This window comes from Marmota monax, unplaced genomic scaffold, assembly GCF_021218885.2.
Source record: "Marmota monax isolate L192 unplaced genomic scaffold, Marmota_monax_Labrador192_F-V1.1 WCK01_AAM20220418_F8-fsc00102, whole genome shotgun sequence".
NCBI classification, from domain to species: Eukaryota; Metazoa; Chordata; class Mammalia; order Rodentia; family Sciuridae; genus Marmota; species Marmota monax.
In genome coordinates, this window is record NW_026692494.1 from 5,435,981 (window position 1) to 5,453,018 (window position 17,038).

At 66.6% G+C, this 17,038-nt stretch overlaps 1 protein-coding gene across 1 annotated transcript; it reads left to right on the top strand.

Moving 5' to 3' along the window:
• The first annotated feature begins 10,998 nt into the window (after nt 1–10,998).
• On the top strand, nt 10,999–14,367 carry Lingo3 (leucine rich repeat and Ig domain containing 3). The gene has a single exon (XM_046444225.2). It carries the CDS (start codon nt 10,999–11,001, stop codon nt 12,775–12,777), a length of 1,779 nt encoding a protein of 592 aa, XP_046300181.1. The 3' UTR covers nt 12,778–14,367.
• Nucleotides 14,368–17,038: the final 2,671 nt, after the last annotated feature.

The following is a 17,038-nucleotide window of genomic DNA, read 5'->3' on the forward strand; positions in this document are numbered from 1 at the left end:
GGGGGCCGCGTCGGGGGACGAGGACAGCCTGTGCCCAGGCCTAGGCGGGCCCAGCCCCCAGGGCTCGCCCTGCCACGTGTCCAGAGCCACGACCCCCAGCAGGACAGAGCCACCAAGCCAGCATCTAGGTGCTATGTGACCTCAGGCTGGTCACTTCCCCTCTCTGACGCCTGCATCTCGGGGCTCTTGGGAGAAGGTCTTCACTGAGGGCCGACTGTGGCCAAGCAACGGGCAGGGAGTCCCTCCGGGCACGAGGCCGCTCCCCGGTCACGGGTGGCACGTTGAGGTTGGGTGGAGCCCCGCCGCCTCCCGACCAGGACATGGCAGGAGCGGACTCGAATCAGGTGGCCAGCTAATGTCCCTGGCCCTCCCTGAGGACGCTGCCCTGACCTCACCCCGGGTCAGGCACCAGCCATCAACGTGGCCTCCCACCACGCGTCCCGGGTCCTGGGCCCTGCTGCAGCTCCCTCCCTGTTGCCTGGCATGGTGGGCCAAGGCCTCAGGACTCCCTGCCCCGGGGAGCCCCGAGATGCAGGTGTCAGCCTCAGAGGCTCAGGGGGGCGTGGCCAGCCTGAGGCCACCCAGGGGCAGCACCCAGCCTTTGGGGGGGCATGGAGAGAGGTCATGTCCTTCTTACAGACCTCACTGAGGCCACCCACCTCCTGCCGGTCCCGCGGGGGCCTGGCCTGCGGCCTCCCGGGATGCAGTTCTGGGCCTCTGGCCAACGCGACAGTCTGGGAACACAGCGGTTGAGTCACAGGTGGCTCTGCTGGTGCGGAGCCACTCCTGAGGCTGCTCAGGACACAGAGGGTGGAGGATGGGTCAGGGGTCGGCAGTGGACGCCGGTTCCCAGGGGCCAGGCCAGCTTCCCTCCCCTCCCCGGGACAGATGGCACCTCAGAGTCTGTCAGCCCATCTGTGAAATGGGGACATAACAGGCCGGGTCGTAGCAGGGAGGACGAGGCAGGAGCAAGGCCTGCTTGAAGGAGCCTCAGAGGTGCCGTCCAGTGCTGGTCCTCCCGGGCACCACCACCACCCTCTTCCTCGGGGCAGCTGTCCTGGGGCCTGGACTACACGCTCTGATCCCAGGGCTTGTTCCCACCAGGGAGCCTCCCCTCAGGGAGGGGACAGAGCCCAACCCGGCTGTGATGGCCTGGGCCCGCTGGGGCCCCTCCCCCGAGGCTCCAGGGGAGGGCACCGCAGCCCCCAGGCCCTGGCTGCTTGTGGGACTCGTGATTTCCACATGAGCTGAGCACTCTGTGCTGCAGCCGCTGCCAGGCTGAGGGTGCCTTGGTGACAGCCCAGCCAGTCTACAGAGGGCAGCGCCTTCCAAGGCCCTGAGGCTGGAGGAACAGCCCGTTGGGGGGGGCGGCGGGGGGGCGCCCTGGGAATGAGGCGAGGACCAGGGCGGGCGCCCAGTGGGCAGAGCCCGAGGGCCCCAGGGAGCCACCACAGGTTCTGCCCCAGTGGCCAGTGTTAGGTTTCCTCCGGGGACCACCTGCGGAATGGACCAGGAGGGCTGGGGACAACGTCCAGGTGCAGCTGGAGGCCTGGACTGCGGGCTACGGGAGGTGGCAGGTGGCAGAAGGTTCTGGACGGACAACCTGCTGCACTTGGGGAGCCCCTGAATTTCCCGCAGGGCGGCGGCCCCCCCAGCCTCAGGGAGAGGGGCCTGGACACCGCGGGCTGCGCCCCCACCTGCGCCGCACACCTGCGCCGGCCGCGCGCCCCGCGCCCGCGCGCCCGCCAGGAGCAGGGGAGGCCGAGGCGGGCGCGCGCGGCGGGGGCGCGCACGGCGAGCCGAGGCGGCGGCGGCGGCGGCGGCAGCGGCGGCTCGTGTCGGCTCCGGGCGGCCCTCGCGCCGCAGCCCGCGCCGTGTCCGCGGCGGAGCCGCCCAGGTGAGTGGCCGCGCGCGGGGCCGGGGCCTGCAGCCCGGGGTCGGCGCCCGCCCCGCCCTGCGCCACGCGGGTCCCGCGGGCAGCACTGCCCTCCGCCGCCCGCCGCGCTCTCAGGCCCCCGCTGCCCCGAAACTTTGGGGGCCGGCGCCCCTCGCCGCGGACCCCCGCCCAGTCTGCGGCGCCGGGCGGCGCGGGCGGGGGCAGCTGGCGGCGGGGACCCCGGGGGATGCGCCCGGCGTGGGCGCGGGAGCAGCCGCGGGCCGGGGGCGCGGGCACCGGGGGCCTCGCTGTCCCGCACCCGCGCCCGGCAGCAGGCACGCGGCGCTGGGGTCCGCCGAGCCCGCGCCCGGCCTGGGCAGGCTCCGCGGGGGCGGGAGGGGGCGCGGCCCAGCCCCTGCCCGGCCTGGCCTGCGGGGGCAGCGCGGCGGCGGGGGCTCTGCGCCCGGAAGCCGGGCCTGGGCTCCCTGGGCCTCGGGTCGCGGCCGCCGAGGCCCCTGAGCGCCATGCAACAAGTTGGGGGGGGGGCACCTCGTGCTTCCTCTGGGCGCGGGGCAGACCTGGTGGCCCCTGCAGACCGCCTTTTCACTGGGCTCTCGGCGCCTGCGGGCCCTGAAGATGCGCCGGCCCGGGCTGTGGGAGCAGTGCGACTTCTGGGCATGGCCCTGGACCCGCAGTGGAACACCATCCCGACCCACGTGTGCACAGCCAGGCCTGAGAACCCCCTGCCTCGCCGGCGTTGGGACGGGGCCTCGGGTGGAGTAGGGGGCAGCAGGAGGACAATCTGGGGATTGGGATGGGGTCACACTTCAGGACAGCAGAGCTCGAAGCCCCAAGAGGGCTCCCTGGAAGAGGTGCTGGGAATGGGAAGGGTGCGGTGTGTGAGGGACAGGAGACAGGGCTGGAAACAGGTCCAGGAGTAGGGGACAGATAGGCCAGGATGGGCTGGTGCAAACCCCCACCTCACCCCCCCCCAGCAGCCCAGCCAGGAGACCCTGTGAGCCCCTGTGCAGCCAGCTGCTCAGCCTGCCTGGGGGCTCGGTCGGCCTCCCACCTGCTCTCCTGTCCGTCGCCCAGCCTGTGCCTTCCAGCAAGTGACATCTCTGAGTGGCAGCTTCCCCTGTCTGAGGCTTCACCTCCCACAGGATTAAGTGTGACCCCCTGGGTCTCACACCCAGCTGGGTCCTGCTGGAGGGTGGTCCGGATGCCCATAGTGGACGGAGGCCAGCCCTGCCCCACACCCGCCGGGCCTTCTGTTCACTGCTGCGGAATGGGGTCCTGCCGTCCACCCAGGCCTGCTCGGCACCTGAAGGTGCCCTGCTGAGCAGGAGGTAAAGCCGATCCCACTCCGAGGTTTGATGCCGCTTCCCACGAGCCGTCACTCCAGCACCCCTGACTCACCACCTAGTCACCAGGTAGAGGGCCTCTGGAGAACTCTGAGCCCAGCAAGCCGCCCACCACCCACGTGTCAATCTGGGCCTCAGGAGGGTAAGGAACTGGGGTTCTGTAGAAAGTCGCTGACATCAGACTGGGTTCCAAGGCTCACTCTCTCCAGCCAAGGGACACTGAGGGAGCTGGGCCCACTCTGAACCTCTGTCTCCTTTTCTCCACAATAAGCTCCTAATGCCTCAGCCTCAGAGCTAGAGCAGGAGCGGCCACAGCATGGAGCAGGCACTGTGAGTGCACCCAGGTCTAGGGGCCTCCTCTGCAGAGGGCGGTGCACAGCCCCCCACAGGCTGGCCAGGAAAGTGGGTCAGGAGGCCCCCAGCCCCCGAGGGTTGACAGCAAGTCCTAGCAGATGGAGACTAATTAGGGCTTAATGAGTTGTCACGCATGAGAACCCCGGGAGGGCCCAGATCTAGGACAGAGGCTGCACCAGTCCTGGGGGCCAGTAGTGTGTCCCCAAAAGAGGACCTGGGAGAGCAGAGCCATTGGGCGGGGCCCAGCTCCCACGTCTGTGGGTGTTTCCAGGCCACAGGCTGCCAGGAGCCTGGGGACAGAGGGCAGCTGCTGGCCCCCGAGCTGTCCCCACCCAGTACAGCCTTTCCTAGGACCGCTTCAGTGTTCCCTGGCCTGGGAAGGACAGGCGGTAGGACGTGTCCCCAGTAATCACGGGGTTCAGGGGACGGAGCTCTGCTCAGAAGAGGAGGTGGGCCGGAGGGGCTGGGGTTGCCGAGGGCAGGGGGCTGACCCTGGACCCTGGGGTGCCCACCTCTCCTTGGGTTAAGGGTCAGCTACAAGTGAGTCCCCGGACAGTGGGGGCTAGGGAGGAGCCCACCGTGGGGACAGCTCAGGAGTCCCCAGGCAGGTCCCCGCACTGAGCCGATCCCTTCTGCCTTCTCAAGCCCGGGAGGTGGGTGCAGGGCTCTGCCGAGGCCAGGTCCCACCTCCCCTTCAAAGACCCCTACCTGAGTGAGTGTCCCCGCCTCCTGGGCTGAAGGTGGGCAGAGGCAGCGTCCCCCAGAAGACAGGGACCCTGTCCTGGAGAGCCGGGGTGGGCCCGGCAACAGCTTCTCCCTGCTGGGTGGCCCTGGGCACCCCACTTGCCCTCTCTGGTCTCTGCTGATCTCCCCAGTTTCCCGCTGCTCCGCCTGCACCCTGCGCTGCAGGGCTCTCCCTGCGACACTCTGACCCAGGGGATGTGGGACAGTGTCCAGGGCTGTGTGGTCATCTTCACTGGGCGTCCTGGTCTGAGGCGGTCACAGCCCCACTCGGCAGGGCCCCGGGCCACCACAGGGCAGACTGGCTGCAGCAGGGGCTGTGGCCTGGGGAGGGAGCGGGGATCGGGTGGTGATGGTGGCCTGGCGGTGGCAGGGGAGCCAAGAGGGCGGGTCTGGGTGTATTTGGAGGCCAAACTGACAGCGCAGGGGGCGGGGGGCACGAGGACAGCGCCTCAGGGTTCAGAGGGCAGCTGGGCAGCTCGGTGCCTCCGAAGAGAGGCTGGGACGGCTGGGACCGGGGCACGTCCAGGACGGCTGAGACAGTGAGCAGATGGCATTTGCATCCTGCGAGGGCAGGAGGAAGTGCCCGGCGGGGACGAGGCTGACCCTGCTCAAGGCCAGGGCTGGGGACGCAGGAAGGGACAGATAGTGAAGCGGATGCCCCACGGCCCCGTCCACCTCCTGGCCTCCCCCGAGAGGCTCTAGGGCCTCCGCCCAGGTCCCCACCACACACTGGACGTGTCCGCCTGGCCTTCCGCCCAGTGTGAGGCCCAGACTCCGGGGAGGGACTGGCCCGGAGAGGCTGCTGCTCACTCCAGGGCCCGGCCCTTCCTCCTCTGAGAGGGGTGGGACCTGGGGGTACTGGCCCCCACCCAGGACACTGCCGCTGCCCCCAGACACCAGCACCGCACTGCCCTGAGAGGCTGTGGGTGGACAGCCCCGGCCTCTGCCGCCCAGCTGGGGCCAGAGCTGACCCTGAAGCCTCAGTCCAGCAGTACGTCCCCAGCACCCTGCAGGGGAAATGACAGGCAGGCCTGTGGGGACAGGTTTGAGTGGACAAACCAGGTCACAGCTTGAGTGGCCCCTGCTGGGCAGGGCAGTGGCATCGGCCAGGAGTAATTATACAGTGAGCTCAGAGGACGCCCAGAAGGCCCTGGGCCTGCGCTGGACAGGCCAGGTCCAGAGAGGGTGCAGCTTCCCTGGGAGGTCACACAGCGCCGTGCAGCTGAGGCCACCTGCTGGCAGCTCGGTGGCTCTGGCCCTCAGTCTGGTGATGGTGGTGGCTTTGTCCTTATTCACGGTCTGTAGGAGCTACTCAGAGAACTGGAGCCGGGCATGGCGGCCACCCCGCCACCCCAGCTGCTCAGGAGGCTGGGCGCAGTCAGTGGCACCCGGCCTGAAAGGCCCCGGGCACCACCCCTGCAGCAAAGAAGGGCACAGAGAGGTTAGCAAAAGGTCGGGTATAGGCACTGCCCAGCTCCGCCCAGCCCTGCCCGCTCACGGTGGACAGTGAGTGGCCGTCTCCCGGAGGGGGTCGGCATTCTGGGACGGTGAAGTTTCGCTGGCCTTTGCCAAGGAAGGGGGAGGGCAAGTAAGGTCCCGGGCAGCAGGGAGCAGGCGGCGAGGGCGGGGCTGGGCTGGGGGGCGGCCTCTGCAGGGGCCCCAGGCCCAGGACACCGCTCCTTGCTGGCGGGACAGGAGGGGACAGCTTCTCTGCCATGGGGACAGTGAGGGTGGCCTTCCCAGGGCCAGAGAGGACGGTCCCAGGAGCCCTGTCCCCCCGCAGCTCGGTTCCACCTGAGCAGCCCCTAGCAGCAGGCAGGGCGGCCTGGGCCTTGCAGGGACTCGGGGCAGCATCTGCTCTGGGGGGACCTGGCCTGTGCTCTCCCTGCCACCGACCCTCCAGCGCTGCGCCCCGCGACGCCTGCCCCGCACGCCAGAGCCTTCCACCCCTGCCTGGGCAGGAGCCAAACCCGGAAGGAAAAGTGGAGTCTGCCCTGCTCCTGTGCTGCCCGCTGCCCCCAGAACCCTTCCTTCTCCCCGTCTTTCTCTTTCCTCTTCTTCTCTCTTCTCCTTTTCTGTACTGGGAAGGGCACCCAGGGGCAGTGCCACTGAGCTGTGCCCAGCCCTTCGTAGTTTTTATTTGACTGTCTCAGGAGGCCGCCCAGGCTGGCCCGCGATGGCCGTCCTCCTGCCTCCCCCTCCGAGTGCTGGGGGTGGGCGTGTGCCCGGGCTCGCCTGCCCGAGCGTCTCTTAGGTGAACCAGCTGATGGATCCCTGTGCTTTGTGGACCTGGGTGACGGAGGCCGCCTCGGGTCTCAGCCTTCCCATCTGTAAAGTGGGGTGGCCGTGGGACCCCCCGTGGAGTCTGTGGGAATAACAGACAACCAAGATGCGGCCAGGGCTGTCACAGAGCCGGCTGTACAGGCAACACCATTACCACTGCCACCGCCACCACAACCACCATCACAACCTTCACCACCATCACCATCATCACTGCCACCGCCACCATCACCATCACCACCACAACCTTCACCACCACCATCATCACTACCACCATCACCACCACCATCACCATCACCACCGCTATCACCATCATCACCACCATCAGCACCATCATCACCACCACCACCACCACTACCACCTTCACTACCACCACCATCACCACCACCACCATCACTACCACCACCATCATCACCACCATTACCATCACCACCACCACCACCACAACCTTCACCACCACCATCACCATCACCACCGCTATCACCATCATCACCACCATCAGCACCATCATCACCATCACCACCGCTATCACCATCATCACCACCATCAGCACCATCATCACCACCACCACCACCACTACCACCTTCACTACCACCACCATCATCACCACCATCACCATCAAACCACCACCACCATCACTACCACCACCATCACTACCACCACAACCTTCACTGCCACCACCACCATCATCATCACCACCACCATCATCATCGCCACCACCATCACCATCATCACCACCACCACCACCACCATTTCCTCCTCCTCCCTCTTCATTGTCCTCTTCCCTCATCTTCATGGTGCGATCAGACACCAGCATTAAGGAAGGCTTTAATTGGCATTCCAGGGAGACTGGGGTGGGGACTTGGGCAGAAAGTAACCAGGGCAGTGACATTTCAGGTGAGACCAAAATGAAGTCAAAGAGAGACATGCAGGGAAGGTGCAGAGGCCCTGTGGCAGGACTGAGCCTGGTGAGTTGGAGGCTCAGTGAGGGGCCATGTGGCTGGAGCAGAGGGAAGGGGAGGCAGGGAGGGAAGGGGCAGGAGGTTCAGGAGGCTTTAGATTCTATTCTAAGGTGTGACGCTGTCTCCAGCAGAGGACAAACAGCGACCGTACCTACAGGGCCGAGAGACCAGGTGCTTCCCCTTGGGGCAGAGCCAGAGAGCCCAGCTCCTGCAGAGCAGCCTGCGCAGGCTCTGTCTCTGCAGCCAGGCAGGAGACAGCGCGTGGCTGCGGCCGCGGAGCCCAGCACAGGCCTGGATAGAAACCGCCCGAGGCACGAGATAGGGAGAGGCCCCTGCACACACCGCCACAGCACCAGCGAAGGAGAGTGACCCAGGAAAACCGCCCCAGAGGGGGTGGGAGGGGAAGGACCTCACTCCCCCCACCCCGGGGCCAGGGCCCTTCAGCAGGTGGCGGGCGGCGCCCCCTCCTCCCTCCCGCGCCCACTGCCTTGAGCCCCGCTCCTGGAGCCCGGGCCCTCCCCACGGCCGTGCCTGCCTGCGCCCGGCCTTGCTCATTCCCCAGGGGTGGCTGCGGGCAGCACGGTGTCTGCTCAGGTGCTCATCCAGCTGCCCAAATACAGCTTCAGTTGGACATTTCGTTGCACTTTGTCCCCAGGAGCAGTGCCCTGTCGTAACTGATGGCAACCGGGTTGTCTTCCTCCCACAGCTCTGCCGTGCCCTCCCCAGGCACGCAGCCCCCAGGGTTCCACACTAACAACTAGATCTAACCACTGATTGCTTGATTGATCCCCAAATGATGGACTTTTAGGGTAGACCCTTCCCTCCCACCACCCCGTTAACGAGGTCTCAGCTGTTGGTACAGATAAATCTCTCCACTCCACGTCCTGGACTGATCCCGTGTTGATGGACACCTAGATCAGGTCATCCATTTTTGTCTGTCAGTACCTGCCAACCTTCCTGCATATCCTGACACAGACTAGGATTTATTTTCACAATCCCCTATTGAGGGACACTTAGGTTGGTTCCACTTCTTCACTGTTTTAAGAACACGGCAGAAAGCCCTCCTGTCTGCGCCACTGTGCGGGGCTGACCTTTCTGCAGGGTGCACGGGTGTGGTTGAAGCCCTGTGGTGGTCTTCTAGGGTGACCATAACCGATTACCAGGAACTGGGTGCCTTTAAGACAACAGAGACTTATCCCCTCTCAAGAGGCCCTTGGTGTCCCTTGGCTTGTAGATGCATCACTCAATCTGTGTCCTTGTCACTGTCACATGGCTGTCTCCGTATTTGCATTTTTTTTTTTAGTAGCAGACCTTGAAGCCAGCGGCACTGGTCCTGCCTGAGCTGCGCCCTAGCCCTGGGATCTCTGTGTCAAGGGGTTTTGCTCAGGTGCACCCCGCCTGCCTCGCCTCCCCACTCACCAGGAGAGCAGGTGGCAGGGACTCTTGCACCTGCCAGCTGCCAGCTCGGGGCCCTGGTCCAGCCTGCCTCCCGGTTGCCCCTGCCAAAGCGGCCCTCCCCACCACGTGTGGTTCCCAGCTCAGCATCAAAGAAGCCAGGAAGCCACTGCCCTCATGTCCAGCAGGTCAGGCTCTGGCCTGTCCCAGAGCCAGGTCTGAAGGGACAGGACGAGGGGAAGTGGGGGATGCCTGGGGCTTCAGCGGCTCAGAGGCCAAACACGGCCACCTGGCAGCCGGGCAGAAGAGGCGGGTGGTGCGGGCGGCTGCCATCTGGCTGTTCCTGCCACCCGACCCCATCTCAACCCCTGGGAAGGGTGGGCAGCCGGCGGTCAGCGAGCAGCAGGGGCCAGCAGGCTGCCCAGACGACCAGGAAGGCGCCCCCTCCGGGGCCTGCCGGGGCCTGGGCCTCCTGGCCACCACATTCCGCACCATCCGGCCCCGGGACCCCCACTCATTTCCACCTTCACGCCCGGCCTGCACCTGGGCTCTGCCGGCCTCCGCTCCACCCGGCCTCTGCCCAGACGTCCTCCAGCTGCAGCACCCTCCCGGCTGCCTTGGCCTTGAGGGTCCTGGGGCTGTCTGCTGAAGGCACCTGCCCTGTGCTCCCACTGCCTGAGGCCCGAGCCAGGCCAGCCAGGGTGGGGCTGGCCCCTCCAAGCCCCAGGAAGATCCCTGCCTCTCCCAGCTTCCGGGGGTTCCAGGTGTCGCCTGTCCCCATCTTCTCGTGGCGTTCCCCTCTCGTTGAAGGACACAGTCACTGGACAGAGGCCTGCCCGCCCCGTGTGGCCTCCCCAACCCTTCATACCCAGAGTCCCCACCTCTGAGCAAGGCCCCCCAAGACACCCAGAGCAAGACTCCAACTTTGAGTCTCCTTGGGGATCACAGCAGCCCCCGACAGAGTCCAGCTCAAGTGTCCCCTTTCCTGGCCTGGAGTCACCCCCTCTTACAATCCTGGTCATCCGTCGGCTGACTCCCGACTCGTGGAGGCCCAGCCCTTGCTTCCCATGAAGCACTGCTACTTGTCCCGCAGGGTGTGTCCAGCTCAGGCCCAGGCTTGGGGAGGGCGGAGGGGGGCCTGGAGGACACAGTGGGCCGGCATTAACACAAGTGGAAGGGTCCCGTGCCCCTCTCCCGTGGATGTGCACCCCAGGATGCAGGAGCCACGTCTGGCTTATGCACCACTGTACTCCAGCCTGTATACAACAGGCACTCCGTAAATGTCTGCCTCGTTCTGTGTATTTGCAGTGCTGGGAATCCAACCCAGGCAAGCGCCCTACCACTGAGCGACACCCCATCCCCGATGAATGTCTTTTTAAACAAAAGTACTGGCCTGTGTACGACTCCCCTCCAGGTCAGAGGGCCTTTCCTGCAGTGTTCCTACTGCGGTGACCGTCACATAGCACGAAAGTTCTCCAGTGCGTTCTGGACACTGCACCACCCCAGAAGGAAGCTCGGGCCCACCAGGAGCCGCCAGTCCCTCCCCAGCCCCAGCCCCCAGGAATCCACACCGTCTCTGGCCCAGCCTGTTTGGGACGTTTCCAGCCAATAGGGTCACACACTCCTTTGGGAGGGGGTCCTCTGTTGTGTGGGTCCTTGTCGCTGAGCACGAGGTCCTTGAGGGCCATCCACGCTGCGGGGTGTGTCGGGCCTCGCTGCTGCTCCAGGCAGAATCGTGCTCCAGCCTGTGCAGGGCCACGCTGTGTGCCCATTCCTGCACCCGTGGACACCTGACTGTCCCCACCTATTAGCAATGCTGTGTCAGTGAAATTTGTGCTCGGGTCTCGGGACACGTGCCCTCCTCCTGGGCGCAGATCCCCAGGAGCGGAGTGCCGCCCACACGGTGGGGCAGCCGCTCCCGGGGCCACCTGGGGTGGGCGCCCGCAAGGTGCTGACGCTGCCCCCGCCCGCCCGCAGGTGCGCTCGAGGATGCTGGCGCGGCCCTAGGCCCAGGCTCCGCACCATGACCGGCTGGCTGCGCGTGCTGAGCCTGCACCTGCTGCTGCTGCCCGCGGCGCCGCCCCCCGCCGGGGGCTGCCCGGCCCGCTGCGAGTGCGCCGCCCAGACGCGCGCCGTGGCCTGCGCGCGCCGCCGCCTGACCGCCGTGCCCGACGGCATCCCGGCCGAGACGCGCCTGCTGGAGCTCAGCCGCAACCGCATCCGCTGCCTGAACCCCGGGGACCTGGCCGCGCTGCCCGAGCTGGAGGAGCTGGACCTGAGCCAGAACGTCATCGCGCACGTGGAGCCCGGCGCCTTCGCCCACCTCCCGCGCCTGCGCGTCCTGCGCCTGCGCGGCAACCAGCTGAAGCTCATCCCGCCCGGGGTCTTCACGCGCCTGGACAACCTCACGCTGCTGGACCTGAGCGAGAACAGGCTGGTCATCCTGCTGGACTACACCTTCCAGGACCTGCACAGCCTCCGAAGGCTGGAGGTGGGCGACAACGACCTGGTGTTCATCTCGCGCCGGGCCTTCGCGGGGCTGCTGGCCCTGGAGGAGCTGACCCTGGAGCGCTGCAACCTCACGGCCCTGTCCGGAGAGTCGCTGGGCCATCTGCGGGGCCTGGGCGCCCTGCGGCTGCGACACCTGGCCATCGCCGCCCTGGAGGACCAGAACTTCCGGAAGCTTCCGGGGCTGCTGCACCTGGAGATCGACAACTGGCCGCTGCTGGAGGAGGTGGCCGCGGGCAGCCTGCAGGGCCTCAACCTGACCTCGCTGTCCGTCACCCACACCAACATCACCGCGGTGCCGGCCGCCGCGCTGCGACACCAGGCGCACCTGACCTGCCTCAACCTGTCCCACAACCCCATCAGCACCGTGCCGCGCGGGTCCTTTCGGGACCTGGTCCGCCTGCGGGAGCTGCACCTGGCCGGGGCGCTGCTGGCCGTGGTGGAGCCGCAGGCCTTCCTGGGCCTGCGGCAGATCCGCCTGCTGAACCTGTCCAACAACCTGCTGTCCACGCTGGAGGAGAGCACCTTCCACTCGGTCAACACGCTGGAGACGCTGCGCGTGGACGGGAACCCGCTGGCCTGTGACTGTCGCCTGCTCTGGATCGTGCAGCGCCGCAAGACCCTCAACTTCGACGGGCGCCTGCCGGCCTGCGCCACCCCCGCCGAGGTGCGCGGCGACGCGCTGCGCAACCTGCCCGACTCGGTGCTCTTCGAGTACTTCGTCTGCCGCCAGCCCAAGATTCGCGAGCGCCGGCTGCAGCACGTCTCCGCCACCGCGGGCGACGACGTCCGCTTCCTCTGCCGCGCAGAGGGCGAGCCGGCGCCCACCGTGGCCTGGGTGACGCCGCAGCACCGCGCCGTGACGGCCACCAGCGCCGGCCGGGCGCGCGTGCTGCCCGGGGGCACGCTGGAGATCCTGGACACGCGGCCGCAGGACAGCGGCACCTACACGTGCGTGGCCAGCAACGCCGGCGGCAACGACACCTACTTCGCCACGCTGACGGTGCAGCCGGCGCCGGCCGCCAACCGGACCCTGGGCGAGGGCCGCAACGAGACGCAGGTGGCCGCGCGCTTCCCGCTGGACCTCACGGCCATCCTGGTGTCCACCGCCATGGGGTGCATCACCTTCCTGGGCGTGGTGCTCTTCTGCTTCCTGTTGCTCTTCGTGTGGAGCCGCGGCCGCGGGCAGCACAAGAACCACTTCTCGGTGGAGTACTCCTTCCGCAAGGCGGAAGGGCCAGCCGCGGCCGCGGGCCAGGGCGGAGCCCGCAAGTTCAACATGAAGATGATTTGAGGGGCGCTGGGGCCTCGCGGGGCTGGAAGCCCTGGGCCCAGTTGGGGAAGCCTGATCCTGGTCAGATTACCAGACTGATTTCCACCTATGCATTTTCCCAAGGGGGAAGGGGAAACTGCAAGTCGGCTAACTGGTAGAACTTCCCCTTTTTTGTAGACACCCAACCACAGACTGTTTTTCATCAGAAAGCATCTTTTGTAGTTTCTCAAGTGTTTTCTAAAGGTTACAACCTATCTTCCTGCCCCAGCTATGGTCCCTGGGTTGGGGGTAGGAGTGGGTGGAGGGACGGATTGCTGGGCGGCTCAGAGGCCCCCAGGGTCCCTGTGGCCTGCAGTTCACAACCAGGAGGCCCCTGATTCTGCCCTCCCCGTCCCTGCCCACACAGCTCCCACATCTGGGGAGACAGTCTACACAGACGCCCCACAGAAGGGACAGCCCCTAGGAACCCGTCCCCAGAGAGTCAATGCTGCGCACACCCAGAGACACACACTCACACCTGGGGCCGTCACGCTGCTTGGAAGTGGGACACCTCACGCCCCACACAGCTGTGCAGCAGCCCGCTCCCAGCCCCCACCAGGACCCGCGGGCTGCCCCCAGGAGAAGCCATGTCCCCAGCTTCCTCCACGGCCCTCACGCTGGCCCAGCCTCCCTGGCCTGGCCCAGGGGCCCTCTAGACAGGCAAGCTGCACGGGTCGTCCACCCTGAGAGCCTTGGACCCCTGAGCCAGCTCAGACCAGCCCCAAATGTCCCCCAGCACCTGGCCCCTGCTGACCCTTGCTCTGGGGGCTGGAGCAGGGTCAGGGCTGCACCCCAGGGCAGCGAGCAGGCCGGCCCATGACCTGACCCACCCAGCTCCGACCCGCCCTCCGCCTCCACCAGCGGACAGTTGGGACACTGAGGAAGGGCACGGGAGCCCGCAGGCTGGCCTGAGCCGGGCTGGGACAGTCTCCTCGGAGGTTCCAGAGGCCGCGTCAGTGGGAGCTCTCAGCTGGACTGAGGACCGCCCAGGCCCCCGGTGTCCTCCGTGAGTGGGTCTGGGCACCCCCGTCCGGGCCTGCGGAAGGGCTTGGTGGCTCCACTTGGATCCGGGATCTGGGGATCAGGAATCTCGCAGGGAGAAAGCAAGCTGGCCGCGCGCACAGGGGTCAGGCGAGCCTGGGGGACGCGGCCCAATCTCCCGGGGCTGGGACTGGGTATGTGGGAGCCTGGCCCTGCCCGTGGTGGACCAGAAGGTGAGCGCTGCCCTGGACGGTGGCCAGGTCCGCTCTGTCCCCTAGCCTCCTCCTGACCTGGGTCGCCATGACAACACGGAGGCCCTCAAGACGACGACATCCAAGTGCCTTCAGCCTCCTCGAGACAGGAGGGCGCCGGCCCGTGCCACAGGGCGGCAGGGCATGGTCTCCGCCCCTCTCCCCGTTCCAGCAGGTGCCACCGTCCCCCCTGCTGTATGTGACTGGACCCAATAAAACGGAGACGGGTTTAATCACAAGTTCACGTTGTTCCCTGGGAGGAGCAGGGCGGGAGGCTGCGGTGAGGAGGCTCCCGGGGACCCAGAGAGGCTGTCACCAGAGGCCCCTCAGGGCACCCACTGTTCTGTTCCAGGCACTGGGGGCACCACCCTGAGGACAGCCTGTGAGCTGGTGCCCTCTGATCCTGATTTCCAGATGGACCGAGGGAGGCTGGAGGGTAGAAGGGGTGGGACCGGAGGCCACACGAGGGAGGGAGGGAGGGCCGATGGGCCGGCAGGCCATCGGGGTAACTGGGGACCGGAGCTCAGGCAGGGGCAATGAGAAAGCAGGTCTCCACAGGGCCCTGGGGGAGTCACCTCCCCTGGGGGCCTGTCCCCTGCCTTGGCAAGGCCGAGCCCTGCAGCAGCACTGGTGAGTGCTCACACCTGACCCCTGGCCGAGGGGACACCAGGGCACAGAGAATGACACACCTGGTGTCAGGGCTCAGACCCCACCTGTCCCCGAGGCGGCAGGAGACACCTGTCCTCGCTCTGGGAGGAGGAGGATGGGGTCAGGGTGGACCCCAGGGGCCACGGCCCAGAACAGCCTCCCTGGCTGTCCAGTGTTGGTTGCCTGGCCTCAGCTTCCCCGACTGACAGGGGAAGGAGGCTCCTGTCTCTCCCTGCCCTCTGGGGGGTGGAGGTCAAGGGACAGCCCGAAGGCGGGCGGCTGGCTGGACATGGTGGCTTGCTTTCCCCTCTGTCCTTTGGCAGAAGCAGGGAAATGTGCCTCAGGGCCCCTGGAGGGCCGCCCAGTCCTGTCCAAGGCCTCTGAGTCCCCGATTCAAACCAGGAACGATGCCCAAGCTTCCCTATGTCACCCGTGGAGGGGACAGAAGGAGAGGCCCCGCTACAGAGGCCTCCTCCACAGGATGAGGCCCGGCCAAAGGGGAGGCCGCCTCCATGGGAGCTGGAAAGCCAGAGGCAGCCCTCGGAGTCTGTGGGCCAACCACGGGGAGCCCCAGGTAGCCCAAGGCCACGCACCTCCGACCCCATCACACATGGACACCCGGGGCTGCCCTCCCTCCCTCGGCCCCCACACTGCCCCTCCTCCCCTCCCCATGGGCAGGACGGTCCCCTCGGCCCCCACTCTGCCCCTCCTCCCCTCCCTGTGCGCAGGACGGTCCCTCCGTCTCTTCAGGTTCTTCCTCCCGTTGTTCGTGTTGGTCCCCTGAGGGGTTTGCTTGAGGTTCCAGGGGAGGCTGCTGCTGTGTACCCCAGGGCAAGCTGAGGCCCTCTCTGTGCCTTGGTGCTCAGGGCTAGTATCCCTGTTTTCCTGGATATGCAGGGTGAAGCCATCGGGCTCCCTCCCCTGTCACCACCTTAGGGTCCGCGCCTTAAGACCCAGCAAATGGGGGCTGGGCTGGGGCTCAGAGGCAGAGCGCTCGCCTGGCACGTGTGAGGCCCTGGGTTCGATTCTCAGCTCCACATAAAGATAAAGACATTGTGTCCACCTAAAACTGAAAAATAAATACTGAAAAAAGACAGAAGGGGATGATGCCAGTGGGTGGCGCACACCTGTCATCCCAGCAGCTCAGGAGGCCGAGGCAGGAGGATTGCGAGCCTCTTGGGAGGTTGAGGCAGGAGGATCATGAGTCCAAAGCGAGCCTCAGCAACAGCGAGGCCCTGAGCAGCTCAGTGAGACCCTGTCTCTAAGTAAAATGCAAAACAGGGCTGGGGACAGCTCAGTGTCCGTCCCGAGTTCAATCCGTGGTGTCAACAAACAAAAAAGCACAGAAGCCTTCCCTGGGTTTCAGGAGCTCAGAGTCTAAAACGGGAGGCCAGGGCTGTTCCCCCCGAGGCCCGGAGAGTCCTCACCTGCCTCCTCAGCTCCAGAGCCAGCGGCACAGCGTCCTCAGCCTCTCTCTGGCCCTCCTGCCCCCCTCATGTGGACCCTGTGGTGACACTGGGCCCCGATGACCAGGGTGACCTCACCTCAAAGCCAGCTGTTAGCAGCCCCATTTCACCAACTTGGCTCCCCTGGCTGAGCCCGTGCCACAATCGCCGGCCCTGGGGACGGTCACAGACATCTTTGGGGCCACTCTTCTGCCCACCACATGGACATCCATGCCCCCTGCCCCGCGCAGGCGAGGTGGGTGGCCCCGGCGCCCGGAGCTCGGTGGAAGCCTGGAACCCAAGGACAGCCCTGGGACCGGGGCCACTTGCGTGGACATCCCTGACTAGACACTGCGACCCTGCTCTGGCCACCCTCAGCCTCTGCCCTGCTCCCAGCAAAGCTTTAGTCACAAGCTGCCGACCAGCCACCGCGTGCCACTCGGACCCCTGCAGTCAGGCCCCATGGAACATCTCATCACAATGTCACGCGTCAGGCGGAGGCCACGCTGCCGTCCCCGCCGCTCGGGAGGCTGAGGCAGGAGGATGGCAAGTTCACGGCCAGCCTGGGCAACTCAGCAAGGTCCTACCTCAAAATAGAAAATGGAAAGCGCCTTCGGCCTCTGAGCGACCCTGGGCCCGCTGGCCAGGCCTGGCCCTCAGGGGACGATGCCCTGGCCTTGGCCCCCAGCCCCAGGGGAGCACCTCTGGGCCTGGCCCTCGCCCAGATCCCAGCCAGGCGGGGACACTGGCCGGGACACCTGCCCCAGGCTCTGGAGGGGGCACAGCGGGCGGTCTTGTCCCCCTGCCCTCTCCACCTAGGACAGCAGGACCGTAGGAGCCCAGCCTCGCGCAGCCTGCAGGCCGCGGTGCTCCGGCCTAGTCCACGCCTCCCGGGTGCCGGGGACAGTGGAGCTGGAC